We start from the raw sequence: 23,675 nt of genomic DNA on the forward strand, positions 1-23,675 counted from the left end.
CCTAGAAATTGATCTAATTATTCTGCTACTCCTATAGGATCCTCAATTAAGGAATTCATTTCCTTCTTGAAACTCCTAACCTTTCTGCTAGTAAAAACATCAGGCATTAGCATAGCCTATTTCCCTTTGACCTAAGGAGACTTTCCCGTGAGGGAAGTATAGTGAAGTATTAGTGAGGTTAGTGTTCGAGAAAGAAAAACTCTCCAGGTCTCATTCACATTGCTCCAATTCCCTCAGTAACCGAGAGTGCATCCTCTCTCTAGGACCCTGCATGGGATCAGCAGCACAGCCACTCCCTCTCTGGAGAGGGAGGTCACTGCAGCTTGCATTGCTTTAGAAACTGAAGGGGTGGAGGGGTGGGGGGTGGGGCAGTTATCTAAGGGATCCCATTTATGATCTTTCTGCTTCTCTTTGCTTTTTCTTTTGAGCTTCGACTCCTCCTTGTGAGGAACTGTTTTACTTCTTGCACCGTTACGAGGCATAAGCCAATTCTCTTTCAAAAAAGGAGTCTTGCTGTTTACATATGAATTCAAAGTCTGACAGGCCCCATCTTTGTCAGACCCTTATTTTGGTCAAAATAATGATTTTCCTTGTAGTGGTTCTCGAGCCTATGTCTGTATACAGTATTTAAGCATCTTTTTCCTGTTCTTGTCCCTAGTTTTGGGATTATTTTCCAATTCTGAAGCTTATTTCCCAAGGGGCTCCCTTTAGGCACAGTTCTGGGAACCCTTTTTCCCTGTTCTTGGGAGTTCCTATTCCCCATGCCTCTGGAACGCTGCTGTGAACTCCCCAGCTCACAGGTTACCACACTCCAATTCTCAGATTTAGGGCCAATCCCTCCGGAGTACCTCGCTCCAATTCTCGGATTCAGTAGGGGTGTACTGCTGGCACTTCTTCAAGCACACAGCACGCCAGCAGCCCCCTCCGGAGACTCACCCGAGTCTCCCCCGACCCTGAAGGCAAGAATGAAATTCCCTTACCTTGGTCCGTGCACCAAGTTACCAGGTCTGTGGGGGTCAATGCACGTGCCTACCTGCCCCTTGGCTTTCACAGAGCCCGTCCTTTATGTAACAGTCTTGGTTTCTTATCGGCCATCCCAAGGAGTCACCGCACCACCCAGACAGGACCCCTAAAATCAGTGCAGTGCACCTATCCAGTCCAGAGCAGTAGGGGGACCCCCAGAGAGGCAATAATAATCCCAGACGAGCCCCCAAATTGTGGGAAATATCCAAATGATTTTGCCAGGACGATATCTCTGATAAAAGCAGATTTGATTCGTGATTGCAATGGCGGGCGTCCCACAAGCAGGAGCACCCCTAAGGATACAATGACAGTTTGTACCATGTTTCCCCCTTTGCCTGTCCCCCTCCCCTCTTTCCCCATTGTCTGGGTACACCGGGTTCACAGTCTTATCCAAGGTTTACTTTTGGTAATGTGTGTGTTATCTGGTGTCACTCAGTAGCCATCCTGTTGTTTCCAAGTTGTCTCAGTCGTACTGATGTGGTGATTTTCTTCAAAGTCTTTGTTAAAAAAAGAGATGGGGGGGTGAGGATACCAGGCCTTCCCAGTGTCTCTGCAGGCGCTTCCCTGCGCATGTCATGACCTGTTCTCTGGTTTGGTAAATCTCTTGCAGGACATTCTCGCAAGGTGTTTGATAAAATATACATTTATACACCTATACACTGAGCGTGCATTCATGGGGAAGGTTCGTCTAGAGAATAAGTGATGAAAACTATCAGCAGCCCCGCCCCAAGTAAAGTAGAAAGACTCCCAAAAAGAACTATGGCAGCGGAGACAGTGAAATAAAAAATTACCTAATTTGAATGCAGAAACAACATTTGATTCCCACAAGTGGACAAAGGGAAGGCAACTGCAAGGCCGTTGGCATGGTCTCCCACCACATCCTTCTCTCTCAGTTGGAAAGACGGGGACTTGAAGGGTGGACTATTCATTGGTGAGGAATGGGTTGGAAGGTCACAGCCAGAGGGCTGTGGTCAATGGCTCTGTGTCCAGGTGGAGATCAGTAACGAGCAGTGTCCCCCAAGGCACAGTCTTGGGTCTGGTGCACTTAAATGTCTTTGTGTGTGACATAAATGATGGGATACAGTGCACCCTCAGCAAGTTTGCTGATGGCAGCACACTGCTTTGGCAGCAGAGTTGAATTCAATGGTCTCCAGAGGTACCTTCCAAGCCCAGTGTTTCTGTGACTGTGTGAGGAGGGCAATGTAGCTATGAGGGGATTTAGCTGGGTGCAGGCTGCTTATCCGTAGCTATCTGAACTATCAGAACACACAGTGGAGTCTTCCTCCTACCTTTCCACCATCACTTCCTCCCCTCCCCTCCCCTCCCCTCCCCTCCCCTCCCCTCCCCTCCCCTCCCCTCCCCTCCCCTCCCCTCCCCTCCCCTCCCCTCCCCTCCCCTCCCCTCCCCTCCCCTCCGCTCCCCTCCCCCCTTTCCCCCCTCCCCCCCTCCCCCCCTCCCCCCCTCCCCCCCTCCCTCCCTCCCTTCCTCCCGCCCTCCCTCCCTCCCTCCCGCCCTTCCTCCCTCCCTCCCTTCCTCCCTCCCTCCCTCCTTCCTTCCTTCCTTCCTTCCTTCCTTCCTTCCTTCCTTCCTTCCTTCCTTCCTTCCTTCCTTCCTTCCTTCCTTCCTCCCTCCCTCCCTCCCTCCCTCCCTCCCTCCCTCCTTCCTCCTTCCTTCCTTCCTTCCTTCCTTCCTTCCTTCCTTCCTTCCTTCCTTCCTTCCTTCCTTCCTTCCTTCCTTCCTTCCTTCCTTCCTCCCTTCCTCCCTTCCTCCCTCCCTTCCTCCCTCCCTCCCTCCCCCTCCCTCCCCCTCCCTCCCTCCCTCCCTCCCCCTCCCTCCCTCCCTCCCCCTCCCTCCCTCCCTCCCTCCCTCCCTTCCTTCCTTCCTTCCTTCCTTCCTTCCTTCCTTCCTTCCTTCCTTCCTTCCTTCCTTCCTTCCTTCCTTCCTTCCTTCCTTCCTTCCTCCTTCCTTCCTTCCTTCCTTCCTTCCTTCCTTCCTTCCTTCCTTCCTTCCTTCCTTCCTTCCTTCCATCCTTCCTTCCTTCCTTCCTTCCTTCCTTCCTTCCTTCCTCCCTTCCTCCCTCCCTCCCTCCCTCCCTCCCTCCCTCCCTCCTTCCTTCCTTCCTTCCTTCATCCTTCCTTCCTTCCTTCCTTCCTTCCTTCCTTCCTTCCTTCCTTCCTTCCTTCCTTCCTTCCTTCCTTCCTTCCTTCCTTCCTTCCTTCCTTCCTTCCTTCCTTCCCTACCTCCCTCCCTCCCTCCCTCCCTCCTTCCTTCCATAGGAAATAAAAACGAGAAGTACCCCAGATTTCTAAATCATAGTGCTTTTGTTTTTTGTTCAGTTAACGACTAGAGATGTGACTGCATTGCTGCACCTAGACAAGATATGCATACTCTGAACGTTGAAAGTTAAACCAAATAAAATCTTCCGTACCCATGTAGAATTCCTGTTCTGCACAACTGTTTATCATTAGAGGTACCAGTTCCGCCAAGCAGTTCTTCCTTCTTCATCACAGTGCTTTGGCAGAAGGGTTGGACTCGATGGTCTCCAGAGGTCCCTTCCAACCCTAATGATTCTGTGATTGTGTGAGGAGGGGCACCTCGACATGTTGGCCAAGGGGGGGGCTGCCAGGAGAGGGGCACGGGGCCTCCATGGCAACTGCCAGGACTTTGTGATGCGCGGGGCAACCACACCCAAAGGCCACTGTGACACGGGGGTGTTCCGGTGCCTTCAGGAGCCAGAGTCCCCGTGCTGCTCACTTTCAGGAGAGCAGCTCCGTGAGGAGGTAGCGGCTCCCCTGGGTACCTGCAGCTTTGTCTCCGTGAGAAGATACAGAGATGCCCAAGGAGCAGGAGAAGGCCCGCTCCCAGCCCAACAAAGGGCTGCTGAGCGTGCAGGAACAGCGCCAGGTGCGGGATGTGGTGGGAGGGAGAAGGATGCCACGGCACCCGAAGCACAGAGGCATCCTTCAGGGCACGTCAGAGGCTGGGGTGCCATGGCGGGTCCAGAGCGCCTCTGGCCAGGGCACCGCTCCTCGTGCCCCGGGGCATTTCCTGGGGATGCGCCAACTCCCAGGCCAGCCCAGGCCCACGCGGCGGGCCCAGCAGCTCTGCGCCCAGAGGCAGAGAGCAGTAGGACTGAGCTCAGCCGGGCCGTCCGTGTGCAGGAGCAGCCTCCTAATGGGGGCTTTGCCAGGGACACTGGTGGTAACGCAGCCACTTTCATCCCATGCCTCCTTCTCCCTACACAGGTAGGCCGCAGGCCGCAGCAAGCTGTGCAGCCAGGCAGCCGGAGCCGGGATGTGTCCCTCCGTGAAATCCATCTGCCACCACTAGCCCACCTGGAGAGCGCGCAAGCCTCTGGGAGCCGCCGTGCACAGGTAGGGAGCCCAAGGGAAGTGGGAACGGCTTCCCGAGTGCGGGGAGCAGCCAACGAGCAGGTGGCAGCTGCTGGTGGGGACTGCTCCTAGCAGGATGAGCCTGCTGCAGCGGCTAGCCTGCTGGGGTGTGTTGGGGACTGCTGGGGGTGGAGCCGTACTGTGACAGTTTTGCTTTAGGGAACGGGGTGGCAGTGGCCGTGAGCTGGGTGCTGCCCTTTGGGTGCTCCTCAGGGCCTTGTGGGAGCCTGTTCCAACAGGGACCGGTGGAGTGTGAGAGGAAGGGACCCCGCTAACTTATGCTTTCCCTCGGCTTCTCTTGCAGGCGGACAGACCAGAGCTCAGGCAGGCAGTGCCCCGCAGCAGTGGCTCTGGAGTAGGGAGGCAGCCTCTGCCAGCCTTGCCGCCTCTCCGGCGGCAGGCAATGCCACTGACAGCTGCACCCCAGAATGCACCCACATTGTCCACACTGCCAGCAGCAGCCCCCAGGAATTCTCCAACAGGCAGAGCAGGTGCTGTGGGAGCTACCAGTGGCGGGCTGCCTGTCCTATCTCTACGGGGCAACCCTCAGCACCACGATACAGCAGCGAGGGATGAGGGCTCGCAGACAGATCTGTGTCTCCCTCAACTGCCTGTGGAGCCTGCAAGGAAAACGCCCAAGTCCCTCAGGTTGGCGTACCGCAGGCGTCCGATAGCCACAAGACCAGGACGTTGGCAGAAACCAGCATGGCCTACGCAACGTGCACCCACCAGCACTGTGAGAACACCGGCACAAACAACCCAGGTGCCGGCCCCCAAGGCTGGGAAGCGCCCCAAGGAAGAGACTCGACCTGCTCCCGGTGCTGAGGAGGGCACCAGAGATGCTGATAGGGTCTCTTCGTCATGTTCCCTGGCAGCAGAGCAGACAGCAGACGATGGCGCCAAAGCTGCTGGCGCTTCTCAGGCCGTGCTGGGTGCCAAGGTTGCTGAGGAAAGGCCGCGGTCCGTCAAGAGAAGGGGCATTTTCCTGCCCTGCTGTCTTTGCACTTCTATCTGCAGTGATGTACTGATGGATGAGCAGGAAGAGGGGAAAGGCACCGCTGAGAGAGATGCTGTGGCAGTGGCAGCCAAAGACCCTGTGAGCACATCATTTGGTGAGGCACAGGCCCGACCTCCAGCATCTCCAGTGCCTGGGAAGCTTCAGCACGGGGTGAGCAAGATGCGAGTGGTTGTCAGCAGGCATGAAGTGGAGGCAGGGTCAGGAGTGTGCACACTGCGGGGAAGTCTGGAAGGTTGAGCCCTGCCACGGTCAGATGGCTGCCGGAGTGTGTCAGGGACTGTTGCAGGGGACAGCTGGGGCATGAGGGTGCCTCACGGCAGGCAGCTCCCTGACACTGGTGCAAAGGGAACAGGGCTGCAGCAATTGGTGAACTGAGTGCTGCCCTCGGGCTCCTTGCAGCGCCTTGTGGGACACATTTCAGCACAGATGAGTGGGTCGTGAGGGGAAAGCATGACACTGACTTAGCATTTCTCCTCTGCTTCTCTTGCAGGTGGACAGGCTGGAGCTCAAGGACGCATCCACCCACAGCAGAGCCCCTGGGGAAGGGACACAGCCTCTGCCCAGCAGTGGACCATCCCTGCATGTCCCTGCACCCCCTGTCAAGCCTGCATATCCCACACGCAAGTCCCTCAATTTGGCATACCAAAGGCGTCCGGTAGCCGCAAGACCAGGACGTTGGCAGAAACTTGAGGGTCCAAGGCAACCTGCATCCACCAGCACTGTGAGAACACCGGCACAAACAACCCAGGTGCCGGCCCCCAAGGCTGGGAAGCACCCCAAGGATGAGACACGACCTGCTCCCGGTGCTGAGGAGGGCACCAGAGATGCTGATAGGGTCTCTTCGTCACGTTCCCTGGCAGCAGAGCAGGCAGCAGACGATGGCGCCAAAGCTGCTGGCACTTCTCAGGCTGTGCTGGGTGCCATGGATGCTGAAGGAAGGCCACGGTCCAGCAGAAGAAGAGCCATGTTCCTGCCGTGCTGTCTTTGCACTTCTATCTGCAGTGATGTTCTGATGGATGAGCAGGAAGACGGGGAAGACAGCACTGTGGCAGAGGCTGCTAAAGGCCCGGCGAGCACACCATCTGGGCAGGCACAATCCTTGCCTCCAGCCTCTGCTGTGTCTGCAGGTCCCAGGCTTGAGGGGCAATCCGTACCTACCCACACCTTGTCACCAAAGGATGATCTTTCTTGGGACACCGAAGGCTTTTTTCTGCGGGACCACTGGGCAGCCAAGCCTGAGCAAAGGAATACATAGAAGCAGCCAACACCGCGGTGACTGTCTCGAGTCCCCCCCCTCTGGTGAAGCAGAAGTCAAGTCTTCAGCTTCTGGTGTGGCTGTGTGCCCTCAGCATGAGGCGAGCAAGGCACCAGGCACAAAAAGAAGACTGGCTCTGGACTGTGCTCAGTGGGGGGAAACCTGGCAGGTCGAGACAGCCTCTGCCAACCTGTGGGCCAGCCCTGCATGTCCCTCCCTGCACTCCCTCTCCGGTCTGCAAATGAAACACCCTGGTCACTCCGACACCAGAGGCAACAAGATTTGCCCCTTCTTCTGCTCTCTGTTCTTGAGCTCACATTTATGCAAGCCTCCGTCCTTCGTGCGAGAGGCTGTTCTCATGATGCAGAAGAGCTGTTCTCATGATTCAATACCCGTGCACATTTCCTGTTCTACACAACTGCTTATCGTCTCAGGTGCCAGTTCTGCCAAGCAGCTCTTCCTTCTTCACCGCAGCATCACTTCATCGCCTTTACATTTAGCAAGATCGTAGGAAAGGTACTGGCACTTGATGAGAAGCTTGGCTTTCCTGTTTGTGTACAAATTGCTTCTCACCTAGCATGTACATGACCATTTTGTACACGGATTCCTCATTTGGCTCAATCTGGCTTTTTAATTTGGAACTAAAGAAAAAATATAATAAAACTATTAAATTCCATTTTACTTCTTCCGTCTGATGTGATAAACTTTTTGCCTTTTTCAAAAGCGTCAGCGTTTTTATAACAGCAGCACATGGCTTGTCCTCCTCACTAGATTTCAAATGAATGCATCTAAGTATTGCTGTCGTTTCCTATTTGTGTGCAATTTGTGTGGGAAAACATCCTCTGATTATTTCAATGATCAATGTGGTTACCGCCCCTTCCCACCCCCCCCTCCTCTTGTGTTCTGGGGCGGTGGGTCCCCTGCCCCATTAGTCACAGAACCGGGTGAAACTGGGCTGCGGAGAATGCCTGAGGGGGTGACCTTGGACACAGCGAGGGATGAAAACAAATCCCTGTTCGGGGCAGCAAGCGAACTGCTCTTCAGCCTGTCCAACCTTCCCTGGCGCCCTTACATAGCACGTATGAGGCTGTGGAGCTGGAGGAAGAGGGGGATGTGGATGTGGCTGAAGGTCCACCCTGTAAGAGAGGTTGCCCGGGGCTAGTCAGACTGCTCCCCATATCACTACAACATCAGTTATGAAAAAAAGAAGGGCTGTCATCATAGGGGACTCCCTTCTGATGAGAAACCGAGGGCCAGACAAAGCTGCTCGGAACCATCCCATGAGGAGGTGTGTTGCCTGCCTGAAGCCTGGGAGACAGACATTACTAAGAACATCACTCGCCTGGTCCAACCCTCTGATTGTTGTTCTTTACAAGTTTTCCGCATTGGAAATGATGAGGCAGGCACAAGAAGTTCTTGGGCGATGTAAAGGGACTTCAGGGAAGAGTGCTGAAGGGATCAGGAGCACAGGTAGTGTTCTCCTCTGCCCTCTCAGTTGGTGACTGGGATCTGTGTGAAAGGAGGAGGATGGACATGCTGAAGGAATGGCTTTGCGAATGGTGTTGTACTCAGGGATTTGGGTACTATGGTTTGGGATGCAGCCTTGAGAAAGGGGGAATGCGGATGGCGAACGGAAGTCGACTGACTAGAAGGGCCGCAAACATTCTGGGGAGCAAGCTGGCTGGGCTGGTTAGCAGGGCTTTAAACTAGATATGATGGGGGAAAGGAGTGTACTGGTGACAGAGAAGAGTGTGGGAACGCTGACACCGTGGGAGGCGTTAGGAGAAAACCCCAGACTTGTCCTGGAGGTGTTAGGGACGGCTCCTCCGAGAAAGCAGCAAGGTCAATAGCCAAGCTGAAGTGCCTTTATACCAACGCATGCAGCATGGGAAATAAACAGGAGGAATGAGAAACCGTGACGTAATGGGGAAAGCATGACCTAATTGCTATCACGGAAACGTGGTGGGACGAAACCCACCATTGGAATACTGTGACTGAGGGCTACGGGCTTTTCAGAAGGGATAGACAGGGTAGGAGGGGTGGGGGAGTTGTCCTCCGTGTTAGGTAGTGGAGAGATTGCAACGCGCTGTGTCTGAGGAACAGCCATGATCAGGTTGAGAGACTGTGGGATAAAATCAAGGATCAGTCCAGCAAAGGGCATCTAGTGGATGGGGTCTGCTACACGCCACCTGATCAGACAATCCAGGAGATTCCTGGAGTCCGCTGATGATAACTTCCTAGGCCAGGCATTAGGTGGATCGACCAGAGGTGAAGCCTTACTGGACCTGGTGCTCACCAGTGCGGACGAGAGCATTGGAGAGGTTAGGACTGGGGGCAGCCCGGGCTGTAGTGACCGTGCCCTGGCGAAGTTTGTGATCTTGAAGAACGCAGGCCTGGCAAAAAGCAGAGTCAGTACCCTGAGCTTCTGGAGGGCAAGCTTCCGGCTGCTCAAGGAATTGCTGGATGGGATCCCCTGGGAAACTGTCTTTAAGGGCACAGGCACAGAACAAAGCTGGCAGCTCTGTAAGGAAACCCTTCTGAGAGCACAAGAGCTCTCCATTGTCCAGCACAAGAAGTCGAGCAGGGGAGGCAGACGAGCGACGTGGCTGAGCAAGGACCTGCAGCTTAAACTGAAAGGAAAAAGGAAATGTACAGGAAGTGGAAGCAGGGTTGTGTGTCCTGGGAGGAATAGAGGGTTGTTGCCCGTGTGTGTAGAGATAGGATTAGGAAAGCCAAGGCACAGAGGGAGCTTGCAGCGGCTGAACTCGGTAAGGGATGTGAAAGATAACAAGAAGGGGTTCTATATACATAGATACATAGATACATAGGCTGGAGGAGACAGGCCAAGGAGAGACCCTCTGATGAAAGGCAATGGAGAGCTGGCTTCCTCAATGGAGAAGAAGCTGAGGTACTCGATGAGTGCTTTGCCTCAGTCTTCACTGGTGGGCTGGCTTCCCATGTCTGGCAGGACTCTGAACCTCTAGGTGAGGCTGTGGGGAGTGGATTCCGTCCCACTGTACCAGTAGAACGTGTCTGAGACTTTCTCATGAAACGGAATGTCTATCAGTTCATGGGTTTGGATGATATCTATCCTAGGGCTCTGAGAGAGATGGCTGATGGGTTGCCGAGCCGTACTCCATCCTATCTGAAAAATAACGGCTGTCTGGTGAAGTCCCCGGTGACTGGAAAAAGGGAGACGTTACTCCCATTTGTAAGAAAGGGAGAAAAGAGGACCTGGGGAACTACAGGCCAGTGAGCCTCCCCTCTGAGCCTGGGAAGATCATGGAGCAGGTCCTTGTAGCAGCTATGTCGAGGCACGTACGAGACAAAGAGGTGATCTGAGACGGCCAACACGGCTTCACCAAGGCAGATCTTGCCTCTCCAGTCTGGCAGCCTTCTACGATGGAGTGACAGCATCAGTGTTTTGGAAATGTGTTCTTGTGCCGGCACAAACTCTAATATTCCAAACTCACTATTTTCCTTAATCCTTTTGCTGTATTTTTTTCCCCCCATAATTCCACCAGTTGTGCCCTCAACTACACTTCCATGTACCGAGAACAAGTGCACTTCCACGTAGCATTCACAATTACACTTTCATATACCATTAACAATTGCTCTTCCCTGTGCCAATTATAAGAGTTTCTCCCACTCCCTTCAAAATCCACAAATCAAACAATATGGTTCTTCAGCTTCCACAAACACCCAGCACTTGGTCTCATGATTGGGGTACCCAGTTATAAAACTGGTCCCATTAGTCCATTTATGTTCCTGGTTTCCCCCTGTCTCACCAGCAGTGTTTCTCCAGTGAGCCAAAACACAACCCAAGGGGTCTTCTCAGTATCTCTTTAGACACCCCTTTTCCCATAACAGCTTCGTAGGTAGCACTTTCACAAAACAGATCCTTAACCATCACAAAGACAGTGACAGCAATCAGTACAATTTATCCTCAGGATCCTTCCTCTCTCTGCCCCCCTCCAGGCCTCAAACTTCCCTCTGTATTCCTTTCCCACAGCTGCATAGCTGCCCACCTGATCACGCCTCTTTCTTCTCCGGTGAACAAGATATCTATCATAAACATCATTTCCATCCATGAGCAGAAATTAGGCCCTAGAAATTGATCTAATTATTCTGCTACTCCTATAGGATCCTCAATTAAGGAATTCATTTCCTTCTTGAAACTCCTAACCTTTCTGCTAGTAAAAACATCAGGCATTAGCATAGCCTATTTCCCTTTGACCTAAGGAGACTTTCCCGTGAGGGAAGTATAGTGAAGTATTAGTGAGGTTAGTGTTCGAGAAAGAAAAACTCTCCAGGTCTCATTCACATTGCTCCAATTCCCTCAGTAACCGAGAGTGCATCCTCTCTCTAGGACCCTGCATGGGATCAGCAGCACAGCCACTCCCTCTCTGGAGAGGGAGGTCACTGCAGCTTGCATTGCTTTAGAAACTGAAGGGGTGGAGGGGTGGGGGGTGGGGCAGTTATCTAAGGGATCCCATTTATGATCTTTCTGCTTCTCTTTGCTTTTTCTTTTGAGCTTCGACTCCTCCTTGTGAGGAACTGTTTTACTTCTTGCACCGTTACGAGGCATAAGCCAATTCTCTTTCAAAAAAGGAGTCTTGCTGTTTACATATGAATTCAAAGTCTGACAGGCCCCATCTTTGTCAGACCCTTATTTTGGTCAAAATAATGATTTTCCTTGTAGTGGTTCTCGAGCCTATGTCTGTATACAGTATTTAAGCATCTTTTTCCTGTTCTTGTCCCTAGTTTTGGGATTATTTTCCAATTCTGAAGCTTATTTCCCAAGGGGCTCCCTTTAGGCACAGTTCTGGGAACCCTTTTTCCCTGTTCTTGGGAGTTCCTATTCCCCATGCCTCTGGAACGCTGCTGTGAACTCCCCAGCTCACAGGTTACCACACTCCAATTCTCAGATTTAGGGCCAATCCCTCCGGAGTACCTCGCTCCAATTCTCGGATTCAGTAGGGGTGTACTGCTGGCACTTCTTCAAGCACACAGCACGCCAGCAGCCCCCTCCGGAGACTCACCCGAGTCTCCCCCGACCCTGAAGGCAAGAATGAAATTCCCTTACCTTGGTCCGTGCACCAAGTTACCAGGTCTGTGGGGGTCAATGCACGTGCCTACCTGCCCCTTGGCTTTCACAGAGCCCGTCCTTTATGTAACAGTCTTGGTTTCTTATCGGCCATCCCAAGGAGTCACCGCACCACCCAGACAGGACCCCTAAAATCAGTGCAGTGCACCTATCCAGTCCAGAGCAGTAGGGGGACCCCCAGAGAGGCAATAATAATCCCAGACGAGCCCCCAAATTGTGGGAAATATCCAAATGATTTTGCCAGGACGATATCTCTGATAAAAGCAGATTTGATTCGTGATTGCAATGGCGGGCGTCCCACAAGCAGGAGCACCCCTAAGGATACAATGACAGTTTGTACCATGTTTCCCCCTTTGCCTGTCCCCCTCCCCTCTTTCCCCATTGTCTGGGTACACCGGGTTCACAGTCTTATCCAAGGTTTACTTTTGGTAATGTGTGTGTTATCTGGTGTCACTCAGTAGCCATCCTGTTGTTTCCAAGTTGTCTCAGTCGTACTGATGTGGTGATTTTCTTCAAAGTCTTTGTTAAAAAAAGAGATGGGGGGGTGAGGATACCAGGCCTTCCCAGTGTCTCTGCAGGCGCTTCCCTGCGCATGTCATGACCTGTTCTCTGGTTTGGTAAATCTCTTGCAGGACATTCTCGCAAGGTGTTTGATAAAATATACATTTATACACCTATACACTGAGCGTGCATTCATGGGGAAGGTTCGTCTAGAGAATAAGTGATGAAAACTATCAGCAGCCCCGCCCCAAGTAAAGTAGAAAGACTCCCAAAAAGAACTATGGCAGCGGAGACAGTGAAATAAAAAATTACCTAATTTGAATGCAGAAACAACATTTGATTCCCACAAGTGGACAAAGGGAAGGCAACTGCAAGGCCGTTGGCATGGTCTCCCACCACATCCTTCTCTCTCAGTTGGAAAGACGGGGACTTGAAGGGTGGACTATTCATTGGTGAGGAATGGGTTGGAAGGTCACAGCCAGAGGGCTGTGGTCAATGGCTCTGTGTCCAGGTGGAGATCAGTAACGAGCAGTGTCCCCCAAGGCACAGTCTTGGGTCTGGTGCACTTAAATGTCTTTGTGTGTGACATAAATGATGGGATACAGTGCACCCTCAGCAAGTTTGCTGATGGCAGCACACTGCTTTGGCAGCAGAGTTGAATTCAATGGTCTCCAGAGGTACCTTCCAAGCCCAGTGTTTCTGTGACTGTGTGAGGAGGGCAATGTAGCTATGAGGGGATTTAGCTGGGTGCAGGCTGCTTATCCGTAGCTATCTGAACTATCAGAACACACAGTGGAGTCTTCCTCCTACCTTTCCACCATCACTTCCTCCCCTCCCCTCCCCTCCCCTCCCCTCCCCTCCCCTCCCCTCCCCTCCCCTCCCCTCCCCTCCCCTCCGCTCCCCTCCCCCCTTTCCCCCCTCCCCCCCTCCCCCCCTCCCCCCCTCCCCCCCTCCCTCCCTCCCTTCCTCCCGCCCTCCCTCCCTCCCTCCCGCCCTTCCTCCCTCCCTTCCTCCCTCCCTCCCTCCCTCCTTCCTTCCTTCCTTCCTTCCTTCCTTCCTTCCTTCCTTCCTTCCTTCCTTCCTTCCTTCCTTCCTTCCTTCCTTCCTTCCTCCCTCCCTCCCTCCCTCCCTCCCTCCCTCCTTCCTCCTTCCTTCCTTCCTTCCTTCCTTCCTTCCTTCCTTCCTTCCTTCCTTCCTTCCTTCCTTCCTTCCTTCCTTCCTTCCTTCCTTCCTCCCTTCCTCCCTTCCTCCCTCCCTTCCTCCCTCCCTCCCTCCCCCTCCCTCCCCCTCCCTCCCTCCCTCCCTCCCCCTCCCTCCCTCCCTCCCCCTCCCTCCCTCCCTCCCTCCCTCCCTTCCTTCCTTCCTTCCTTCCTTCCTTCCTTCCTTCCTTCCTTCCTTCCTTCCTTCCTTCCTCCTTCCTTCCTTCCTTCCTTCCTTCCTTCCTTCCTTCCTTCCTTCCTTCCTTCCTTCCTTCCTTCCTTCCTTCCTTCCTTCCTCGCTTCCTCCCTCCCTCCCTCCCTCCCTCCTTCCTTCCTTCCTTCCTTCATCCTTCCTTCCTTCCTTCCTTCCTTCCTTCCTTCCTTCCTTCCTTCCTTCCTTCCTTCCTTCCTTCCTTCCTTCCTTCCTTCCTTCCTTCCTTCCTTCCTTCCTTCCTTCCTTCCTTCCTTCCTTCCCTCCCTCCCTCCCTCCCTCCTTCCTTCCATAGGAAATAAAAACGAGAAGTACCCCAGATTTCTAAATCATAGTGCTTTTGTTTTTTGTTCAGTTAACGACTAGAGATGTGACTGCATTGCTGCACCTAGACAAGATATGCATACTCTGAACGTTGAAAGTTAAACCAAATAAAATCTTCCGTACCCATGTAGAATTCCTGTTCTGCACAACTGTTTATCATTAGAGGTACCAGTTCTGCCAAGCAGTTCTTCCTTCTTCATCACAGTGCTTTGGCAGAAGGGTTGGACTCGATGGTCTCCAGAGGTCCCTTCCAACCCTAATGATTCTGTGATTGTGTGAGGAGGGGCACCTCGACATGTTGGCCAAGGGGGGGGCTGCCAGGAGAGGGGCACGGGGCCTCCATGGCAACTGCCAGGACTTTGTGATGCGCGGGGCAACCACACCCAAAGGCCACTGTGACACGGGGGTGTTCCGGTGCCTTCAGGAGCCAGAGTCCCCGTGCTGCTCACTTTCAGGAGAGCAGCTCCGTGAGGAGGTAGCGGCTCCCCTGGGTACCTGCAGCTTTGTCTCCGTGAGAAGATACAGAGATGCCCAAGGAGCAGGAGAAGGCCCGCTCCCAGCCCAACAAAGGGCTGCTGAGCGTGCAGGAACAGCGCCAGGTGCGGGATGTGGTGGGAGGGAGAAGGATGCCACGGCACCCGAAGCACAGAGGCATCCTTCAGGGCACGTCAGAGGCTGGGGTGCCATGGCGGGTCCAGAGCGCCTCTGGCCAGGGCACCGCTCCTCGTGCCCCGGGGCATTTCCTGGGGATGCGCCAACTCCCAGGCCAGCCCAGGCCCACGCGGCGGGCCCAGCAGCTCTGCGCCCAGAGGCAGAGAGCAGTAGGACTGAGCTCAGCCGGGCCGTCCGTGTGCAGGAGCAGCCTCCTAATGGGGGCTTTGCCAGGGACACTGGTGGTAACGCAGCCACTTTCATCCCATGCCTCCTTCTCCCTACACAGGTAGGCCGCAGGCCGCAGCAAGCTGTGCAGCCAGGCAGCCGGAGCCGGGATGTGTCCCTCCGTGAAATCCATCTGCCACCACTAGCCCACCTGGAGAGCGCGCAAGCCTCTGGGAGCCGCCGTGCACAGGTAGGGAGCCCAAGGGAAGTGGGAACGGCTTCCCGAGTGCGGGGAGCAGCCAACGAGCAGGTGGCAGCTGCTGGTGGGGACTGCTCCTAGCAGGATGAGCCTGCTGCAGCGGCTAGCCTGCTGGGGTGTGTTGGGGACTGCTGGGGGTGGAGCCGTACTGTGACAGTTTTGCTTTAGGGAACGGGGTGGCAGTGGCCGTGAGCTGGGTGCTGCCCTTTGGGTGCTCCTCAGGGCCTTGTGGGAGCCTGTTCCAACAGGGACCGGTGGAGTGTGAGAGGAAGGGACCCCGCTAACTTATGCTTTCCCTCGGCTTCTCTTGCAGGCGGACAGACCAGAGCTCAGGCAGGCAGTGCCCCGCAGCAGTGGCTCTGGAGTAGGGAGGCAGCCTCTGCCAGCCTTGCCGCCTCTCCGGCGGCAGGCAATGCCACTGACAGCTGCACCCCAGAATGCACCCACATTGTCCACACTGCCAGCAGCAGCCCCCAGGAATTCTCCAACAGGCAGAGCAGGTGCTGTGGGAGCTACCAGTGGCGGGCTGCCTGTCCTATCTCTACGGGGCAACCCTCAGCACCACGATACAGCAGCGAGGGATGAGGGCTCACAGACAGATCTGTGTCTCCCTCAACTGCCTGTGGAGCCTGCAAGGAAAACGCCCAAGTCCCTCAGGTTGGCGTACCGCAGGCGTCCGATAGCCACAAGACCGGGACGTTGGCAGAAACCAGCATGGCCTACGCAACGTGCACCCACCACCACTGTGAGAACACCGGCACAAACAACCCAGGTGCCGGCCCCCAAGGCTGGGAAGCGCCCCAAGGAAGAGACTCGACCTGCTCCCGGTGCTGAGGAGGGCACCAGAGATGCTGATAGGGTCTCTTCGTCATGTTCCCTGGCAGCAGAGCAGACAGCAGACGATGGCGCCAAAGCTGCTGGCGCTTCTCAGGCCGTGCTGGGTGCCAAGGTTGCTGAGGAAAGGCCGCGGTCCGTCAAGAGAAGGGGCATTTTCCTGCCCTGCTGTCTTTGCACTTCTATCTGCAGTGATGTACTGATGGATGAGCAGGAAGAGGGGAAAGGCACCGCTGAGAGAGACGCTGTGGCAGTGGCAGCCAAAGACCCTGTGAGCACATCATTTGGTGAGGCACAGGCCCGACCTCCAGCATCTCCAGTGCCTGGGAAGCTTCAGCACGGGGTGAGCAAGATGCGAGTGGTTGTCAGCAGGCATGAAGTGGAGGCAGGGTCAGGAGTGTGCACACTGCGGGGAAGTCTGGAAGGTTGAGCCCTGCCACGGTCAGATGGCTGCCGGAGTGTGTCAGGGACTGTTGCAGGGGACAGCTGGGGCATGAGGGTGCCTCACGGCGGGCAGCTCTCTGACACTGGTGCAAAGGGAACAGGGCTGCAGCAATTGGTGAACTGAGTGCTGCCCTCGGGCTCCTTGCAGCGCCTTGTGGGACACATTTCAGCACAGATGAGTGGGTCGTGAGGGGAAAGCATGACACTGACTTAGCATTTCCCCTCTGCTTCTCTTGCAGGTGGACAGGCTGGAGCTCAAGGACGCATCCACCCACAGCAGAGCCCCTGGGGAAGGGACACAGCCTCTGCCCAGCAGTGGACCATCCCTGCATGTCCCTGCACCCCCTGTCAAGCCTGCATATCCCACACGCAAGTCCCTCAATTTGGCATACCAAAGGCGTCCGGTAGCCGCAAGACCAGGACGTTGGCAGAAACTTGAGGGTCCAAGGCAACCTGCATCCACCAGCACTGTGAGAACACCGGCACAAACAACCCAGGTGCCGGCCCCCAAAGCTGGGAAGCACCCCAAGGATGAGACACGACCTGCTCCCGGTGCTGAGGAGGGCACCAGAGATGCTGATAGGGTCTCTTCGTCACGTTCCCTGGCAGCAGAGCAGGCAGCAGACGATGGCGCCAAAGCTGCTGGCACTTCTCAGGCTGTGCTGGGTGCCATGGATGCTGAAGGAAGGCCACGGTCCAGCAGAAGAAGAGCCATGTTCCTGCCGTGCTGTCTTTGCACTTCTATCTGCAGTGATGTTCTGATGGATGAGCAGGAAGACGGGGAAGACAGCACTGTGGCAGAGGCTGCTAAAGGCCCGGCGAGCACACCATCTGGGCAGGCACAATCCTTGCCTCCAGCCTCTGCTGTGTCTGCAGGTCCCAGGCTTGAGGGGCAATCCGTACCTACCCACACCTTGTCACCAAAGGATGATCTTTCTTGGGACACCGAAGGCTTTTTTCTGCGGGACCACTGGGCAGCCAAGCCTGAGCAAAGGAATACATAGAAGCAGCCAACACCGCGGTGACTGTCTCGAGTCCCCCCCCTCTGGTGAAGCAGAAGTCAAGTCTTCAGCTTCTGGTGTGGCTATGTGCCCTCAGCATGAGGCGAGCAAGGCACCAGGCACAAAAAGAAGACTGGCTCTGGACTGTGCTCAGTGGGGGGAAACCTGGCAGGTCGAGACAGCCTCTGCCAACCTGTGGGCCAGCCCTGCATGTCCCTCCCTGCACTCCCTCTCCGGTCTGCAAATGAAACACCCTGGTCACTCCGACACCAGAGGCAACAAGATCCGCCCCTTCTTCTGCTCTCTGTTCTTGAGCTCACATTTATGCAAGCCTCCGTCCTTCGTGCGAGAGGCTGTTCTCATGATGCAGAAGAGCTGTTCTCATGATTCAATACCCGTGCACATTTCCTGTTCTACACAACTGCTTATCGTCTCAGGTGCCAGTTCTGCCAAGCAGCTCTTCCTTCTTCACCGCAGCATCACTTCATCGCCTTTACATTTAGCAAGATCGTAGGAAAGGTACTGGCACTTGATGAGAAGCTTGGCTTTCCTGTTTGTGTACAAATTGCTTCTCACCTAGCATGTACATGACCATTTTGTACACGGATTCCTCATTTGGCTCAATCTGGCTTTTTAATTTGGAACTAAAGAAAAAATATAATAAAACTATTAAATTCCATTTTACTTCTTCCGTCTGATGTGATAAACTTTTTGCCTTTTTCAAAAGCGTCAGCGTTTTTATAACAGCAGCACATGGCTTGTCCTCCTCACTAGATTTCAAATGAATGCATCTAAGTATTGCTGTCGTTTCCTATTTGTGTGGGAAATCCTGGCATAAAACTAAGAACCTACAAGAAGTCATATGAAACTGGGGGCAAGAGAAGCAACCCTTCCCCTCCTCCCCACCCCCCTCTTCTGCAGTGTGGCGGTTCTGATGTGTGTGTGTTTAGTGAGGAATGTTGGATGTCACTTACCATGTTGTTGCTCTCTGAATGCACTGAGATGCAACCGTGGTCTTTCCACGATGGTGAATTGCTGCTGAAAAGGATGTGGAGACTTTGACTGAAAGCGTGTATGTCCATTCTGCAGTTTGGGTCCCAGGCTGCGGAGAATACATGAAAGCAGCAGACACCAGTTGTGTAATCTTAGCTGGTGGGTGGTCTGCTCAGAATGGTAGTAGAGATTAAGGAGGAAGGACAGGACCCAAGGAAGTGGCCAGAAGTTTTACTGGACGAGTTTTAGATTGGATATAATGAAAACCTTTTGTCTCAGAGTGTGGTCAGGCACTGGAATGGCAGCTCAGGGAGGTGGTGGAGTCGCTGTTCCTCTAGTGTTCAAGAGGCGTCTGGATGAGGCGATATGAGATATAGTTTAGAGGCTTGTATTAGTAATGATAATGGAAGGATGGTTGGACTAGATGATCTTGTAGGTCCTTTCCAACCTTGGTATTCTATGATTCCATGATTCTAAGTGGAAAGATTGAGAGGCATTTGGGATTGTGAGAGGGAGATTGATTGATGGAGTCACACTTTTTGTTTGCAAGACCTGTGCAAATTTAGAAAATGGCAAGTCCAAGATGATGAGCACCCGTCAGTAATCTGGGAACTCTAACAGGAACGGCCCAGATGCTGGCCCTCTATGCTGGGAGCTGCTCTATGTCACATTACGTGGCAGCAGAGCAGTCAGCAGATGATGGTGCCAAAGCTTCTGGCACTTCTCTGGACGTGCTGGGTGCCAAGGCCACTTGTGTCCTACCCTTGTGAGGATGGTGCTTTGAGCTCTGTGCTGCACAGGGCTTTCACCTGTAGCTGCATCGTCGGACAAAGAAAGCAGAGGCACGAGGTTGCCAGCAGCAACCTGCTCCCTGCAGACAACAGCTCCCAACCTGAGGATGAAATGTTCTAAATAAACCTTTTCTTAATTCTGTGCTCGCTGAGTGTGTCTGATCATGTGCTCATGTGTGTTTCGGCTCTGACTGCAGCTAAGGGCATCAGAGCACGAGGTGGATATCCCAATATCCCCCTCCTCAAAAGGATAAGGAGAGAAAATCTAATGAAAAACTCATAAGATCAGGACGTAGATATAGCTCAACAATTCCAGTCATGGGGAAATTGCTTAACATAAGAGGTTGACAAAATGAAATTCCCCAAAGTTAACAGGAACATCTCGTTCAACATCTTCATCAGTAACCTGGATGAAGGGAGAGAATGCATCCTCAGCAAGATTGTTAATGATATGAAGCTGGAGGAAGGCTTACCATTGAGTAAGACTGTACAGGCTGGAGTGCAGGAGCTCTACAAGGGCAAGTATGGAGTCTTATAACTGGGGAGAAGTAATCAGACACACTGGTGCAGGTTAGGGGCTGACCTGCTGGAAATAATCTGTGACGAGAAGGTCCTGGGTGCCTCTGTGTACAACAGGTTGACCAAAACCCAGCAGATTGCCCCTGTGTCTCAGAAGGTGAATGGTATCTTGGAGTGCATTAGAAGTGCGTAGCCAGCAGGTTGAGGGAGGTGATCTTCCCTTCTAGTCTGCCCTGGTGAGGCCACACACATGGAGAACTGTGTGTTTCTGAGCTCCCCAGTTCACAGAAAGCAGGAAACTGCTGGAGGGAGTGCAGTGGAAGAACACAAAAGTGATCATTAGGGGCCTGGTGCATCTTCCTTATGAGGAGAAGCTGAGAGACCTGAGGCTGTTTAGCCTGGAAAAGGCTGAGAGGATATCTTCTCTGTGTTTATAACAGAAGGTCCTATGTGGGATTTGGATAGACTCATCAACAGGCCAATTATATGAGGATCAGCAAGTCTAAATGTTAGGTCCTGCACTTTGGTCACTGTAAGAGATTATTCTTTTACATCATTGTCTCAAAGATTGCTGAGGACACAGATGAACAAGTTCAGGCAAGTCCTGTGCAGGGGTTGAGAAATCCTTTGTCTGGAGAACTTTGATGGACAAGTCCTGGGCAAGGTTGTGAAATCCTTTGTCTGAGGGGCACAGATGGACAAGGCCAGAGGCAATGAGAGATGAGCTGCAGCTTAATGGCCGTGAAGCGGTCTTTTGTGTGGGCTTATCTTGAGGAAGACGGCCATCTCGGGGTACTCACGTGACCCTTGCTCAAGCACCCAGAGATGTCACATAGGCAGGAAAAGAAGGATAAAATGGGGACCTACAATCATGAGGTGAGGTTTTCTGGCAACAGATTCCTCATGAAGAAGAATGCAGGTTTTCTGGCAACAGATTCCTCATGAAGAAGAAGAGGTTTCTGCCATGAAGAAGCCTCATGACCTGCCTCTCTCCCTCCCGGACTTGCTCTGCGCTCTACCACGATGCTGAAGAAGAACAAAGTGTCTGCCATCAGATTCCTCACTACGGGATGCCTGCATGCTGCCGGACTCTCCTTGGCCTGCTGCCCGAGTCCTGCTGCTTCCCTCCCCCGGATTGGCTCTGCGACTGCCTCCTGCTGCCTGCTTGCTGCTTCTCCCCCCTGCTGCTTCTGCCTCAGACCTTCGAAGCGGCATGCAACGGGACCGCTGCTGGATCCTTGTAGTGACTAGCTCCGCTTTACGCGATTCTTGCTTCTTTCCTACCTTTTCTATTGCCCTCCTTTCGTTCCCCGTCTCCCTGATTAGGATCTGTAATAAACTAGTTGGACTAACATATGAACTGTTGTTTCTTAATCTCACACCGGGTATACAGATATTAAAAGAACCTCATCTCCCTCCTATAAATTGGAGTGAGACAGTCACTACAGCACCATGCAAAACTGCTGGGTTGGGGCAGAGTGGCTGGAAAGCCACACAGAGGAAAAGGACGTGAGGATGTTAGTAGACAGCCATCTGAATATGAGCCAGCAATCTCCCCAGATGGCCAAGAAGAACAGCTGCACCCCAGCTTGTGTCAGAAATAGTGCAGCTAGCAGGATTAGGGAAGCGTATCTGACACTGGTGACGTTGTGCCTCAAGTACTGTGTTCAGTTTGGGTCCCTCAGTACGAGAAAGGCAATTGAGGAACCATAACCAAAGAAGGATAATGAAGCTGATGGAGGGACTGGAGCACAAGTCTTATGAGGAGTGGCTGAGGAAAGGCCTTTGTCATGGTCCCTAACAGTGTCCTTCTTTCCAAATTGGAAAGATATGGATTTGCTGGGTTGACTGCTTTACAGTCAAGGAACTTGAGTAAGGAAAGGACAAGATAAGGATTAACTCTTGTTTAGGAATGTAGATAAGCAGGATGTGTGGTCAGATAAGAAAAGGACATCTGGAAACTCTGTTGACACAAGGAATGGGTCAGGATTGGATTACTTCTGTCAGAGACAATGGGTCTTCTCCCATGCAAAGGAGACCCCCACTGCTCATGGCGGGGACCATATGTTGATAAGTCAGGAATGTAATAATATGCATGTGAATTCCACTGATTGTGTGTTCGTTCGGCCTATATCTGTACCAAGCTTCTTCCTTATGGTGTGCAAGTTCAGAGGAGCTATCCCCCTTGACCCAGCTTGGCGCCAAATGCTGAATAAAACATACCTGCTTTATAACCTAACTCTGGGTTACAGAGTTTGATTCCGCGAGTCAAACTAGTTGTGAGATCATACTCAGAGTGTGGTGGTCAAAGGCTTAATGTCTGGATGGAGATCAGTGAGGAATGGTGTTCCTCAGGGTTCAGTACTGGGACTTGTGCCATTTGATATCGTCATCAGTGACACTGATAGTGGGATCGAGTGTACCCTCAGCAAGTTTGTGGATGACATCAAGCTGTGTTTTTGCAGAGACCAGCTTCAGAGCAGGTAAAAAAAAGTCTATTCTGATGTATTTCTGTTTACAGTCTGAATATTTGTGGATGACAGCACAAAATGGTCACATGATGAAGAATCAAGTGTGCTCTTTGCAGATAATGTTGATATGATGCTATTTGGAGATGAAAAATTACTATTTTAATTTATGATTTTTTAAAATTTTATTTTAGTGGCTTACTTTGCCCTTCTTTCTCAACCTCTATAAATACTGCAATCGGAAATACGTAAGCAATGTCTAATGCAGAAATTCAGTGTCTCTTGAACAAGTATGGGCAGCCAAAATGTTTATCTATCTCAAGAAGTCAATAAACTAAAATTATTTCAAGCTTCTTGAAGAAATTGAAAACACCCTGCATTTGGCCATGCTGAACCTCATTAAACTGTCATGGGCCCATTTCTCAAGTTTGAAGGTGTTCCTTTCTTCTTCTGTATCAACTGCACCAGTCAGCTTACTGTCATAAGCAAACTTGATAAAGGTGCACTCAATCCCACTCTCCACTTCATTGATAAAGATGTTGAAGAGCATCAGTCCCAAGACAAACCCCTGGTGGACACCATTTGTCATCAGCCTCTACCTGAACATATATCTACTGACCTCAATTCTCTGTCTGTGACAATCTTATCAATTCTATATCCACTGACTAGTCCATTCTTCAAACCTATATCTTTTCAAATTATAGACAAGGATGTCAATGTAGGAATTCTATTTAGCTAATTATTTACTTGAAAAGGAGTGAGGATATGCACTACATCATTTTCTCCTCCCATTATTAGTCTCCTGAGTCTTTTTAATGGTTTATCAACAGACAGATAATGTTTCAACACTTAAAAATAGTATATGAAGATGCCATGACAACACTTTTTGAATGTGAAATTCAACTTTAGCATATAGCATTCACTTTAGAGGATATATTCTTATTTTCTGATAAATTTCAGTCTCTTCTGAAATCACATATGGTCACTACAGCATTTAAATGAGTACAAAATACATTTGGAAGGAAGTTCTTAAAAGCAATAGACTGTGCTTCAGTGAAACTGAGCTGCTGACCTCATTTTCAAGATGAACAGACTCTTTATGATCTCCAGGGTACTGTCAGAGCTTACCGTTGAACTGGGTGACTTCTGAAAATGCTTTTCAGATCCTCCTTCTCTGAGAAGAGCTTAATGAGATAATGAGCAGCATTCTAGAAACACAGGAAAAGTAGCAATGATTTTATTAAGTATATACCTGTCCACATTTGAAGAAACAGGCATGGTATTGTACAAGCACATGAACATATTTTGAAATCTTAAGATATCAGTCTTAAAAAGAAAAAAATATGTAAGTTACTGTTAAAATCAATGTGAGAAATGAATTAAGAAAATGCGTTATTTCTGTTATAGGTCTTGCTGATCTCATGCTACATTGCATCATTTTTTAACATAGTAAGCCAGTAAGAATATTTTAGTACTCATAATTTAACTAAAAAGATGTATAGGAGATAAGGAAAAGA

The 23,675-nt window shown here is 52.0% G+C and overlaps 2 protein-coding genes across 4 annotated transcripts; both read left to right on the forward strand.

Moving 5' to 3' along the window:
* Positions 1-3,282: 3,282 nt before the first annotated feature.
* On the forward strand, positions 3,283-11,169 carry LOC149912901 (uncharacterized). Of its 2 annotated transcripts, XM_090131820.1 has the most exons (4): positions 3,785-3,927; positions 4,269-4,397; positions 4,720-5,583; positions 5,924-11,169. In XM_090131820.1, the coding sequence occupies exons 1-4, from the start codon at positions 3,856-3,858 to the stop codon at positions 6,686-6,688; spliced, it is 1,830 nt and encodes a 609-aa protein (XP_089987946.1). In that variant the 5' UTR covers positions 3,785-3,855; the 3' UTR covers positions 6,689-11,169. The 2 variants fall into 2 exon arrangements, with proteins under 2 accessions (XP_089987945.1, XP_089987946.1); XM_090131819.1 differs by having other exon boundaries at positions 3,283-4,397.
* A 3,044-nt stretch (positions 11,170-14,213) lies between these two features.
* LOC149912902 (uncharacterized) lies at positions 14,214-19,288 on the forward strand. Of its 2 annotated transcripts, XM_090132103.1 has the most exons (4): positions 14,487-14,629; positions 14,971-15,099; positions 15,422-16,285; positions 16,626-19,288. In XM_090132103.1, the coding sequence occupies exons 1-4, from the start codon at positions 14,558-14,560 to the stop codon at positions 17,388-17,390; spliced, it is 1,830 nt and encodes a 609-aa protein (XP_089988229.1). In that variant the 5' UTR covers positions 14,487-14,557; the 3' UTR covers positions 17,391-19,288. The 2 variants fall into 2 exon arrangements, with proteins under 2 accessions (XP_089988227.1, XP_089988229.1); XM_090132101.1 differs by having other exon boundaries at positions 14,214-15,099.
* Positions 19,289-23,675: the final 4,387 nt, after the last annotated feature.

The sequence above is a fragment of the Phasianus colchicus genome, chromosome Z (assembly GCF_987193195.1).
Source record: "Phasianus colchicus chromosome Z, bPhaCol1.hap1.1, whole genome shotgun sequence".
Classification (NCBI taxonomy): Eukaryota; Metazoa; Chordata; class Aves; order Galliformes; family Phasianidae; genus Phasianus; species Phasianus colchicus.

Bases quoted from the DNA above. Each gene is read 5' to 3' on its own strand.
- LOC149912902 (XM_090132101.1), top strand. From the start codon at position 14,326: ATGTTGGCCAAGGGGGGGGCTGCCAGGAGAGGGGCACGGGGCCTCCAT. The intron at 15,100-15,421 runs GTAGGGAGCCCA...CTTCTCTTGCAG, and splicing joins CTGGGAGCCGCCGTGCACAG to GCGGACAGACCAGAGCTCAG. The intron at 16,286-16,625 runs GTGAGCAAGATG...CTTCTCTTGCAG, and splicing joins CTGGGAAGCTTCAGCACGGG to GTGGACAGGCTGGAGCTCAA.
- LOC149912901 (XM_090131819.1), top strand. From the start codon at position 3,624: ATGTTGGCCAAGGGGGGGGCTGCCAGGAGAGGGGCACGGGGCCTCCAT. The intron at 4,398-4,719 runs GTAGGGAGCCCA...CTTCTCTTGCAG, and splicing joins CTGGGAGCCGCCGTGCACAG to GCGGACAGACCAGAGCTCAG. The intron at 5,584-5,923 runs GTGAGCAAGATG...CTTCTCTTGCAG, and splicing joins CTGGGAAGCTTCAGCACGGG to GTGGACAGGCTGGAGCTCAA.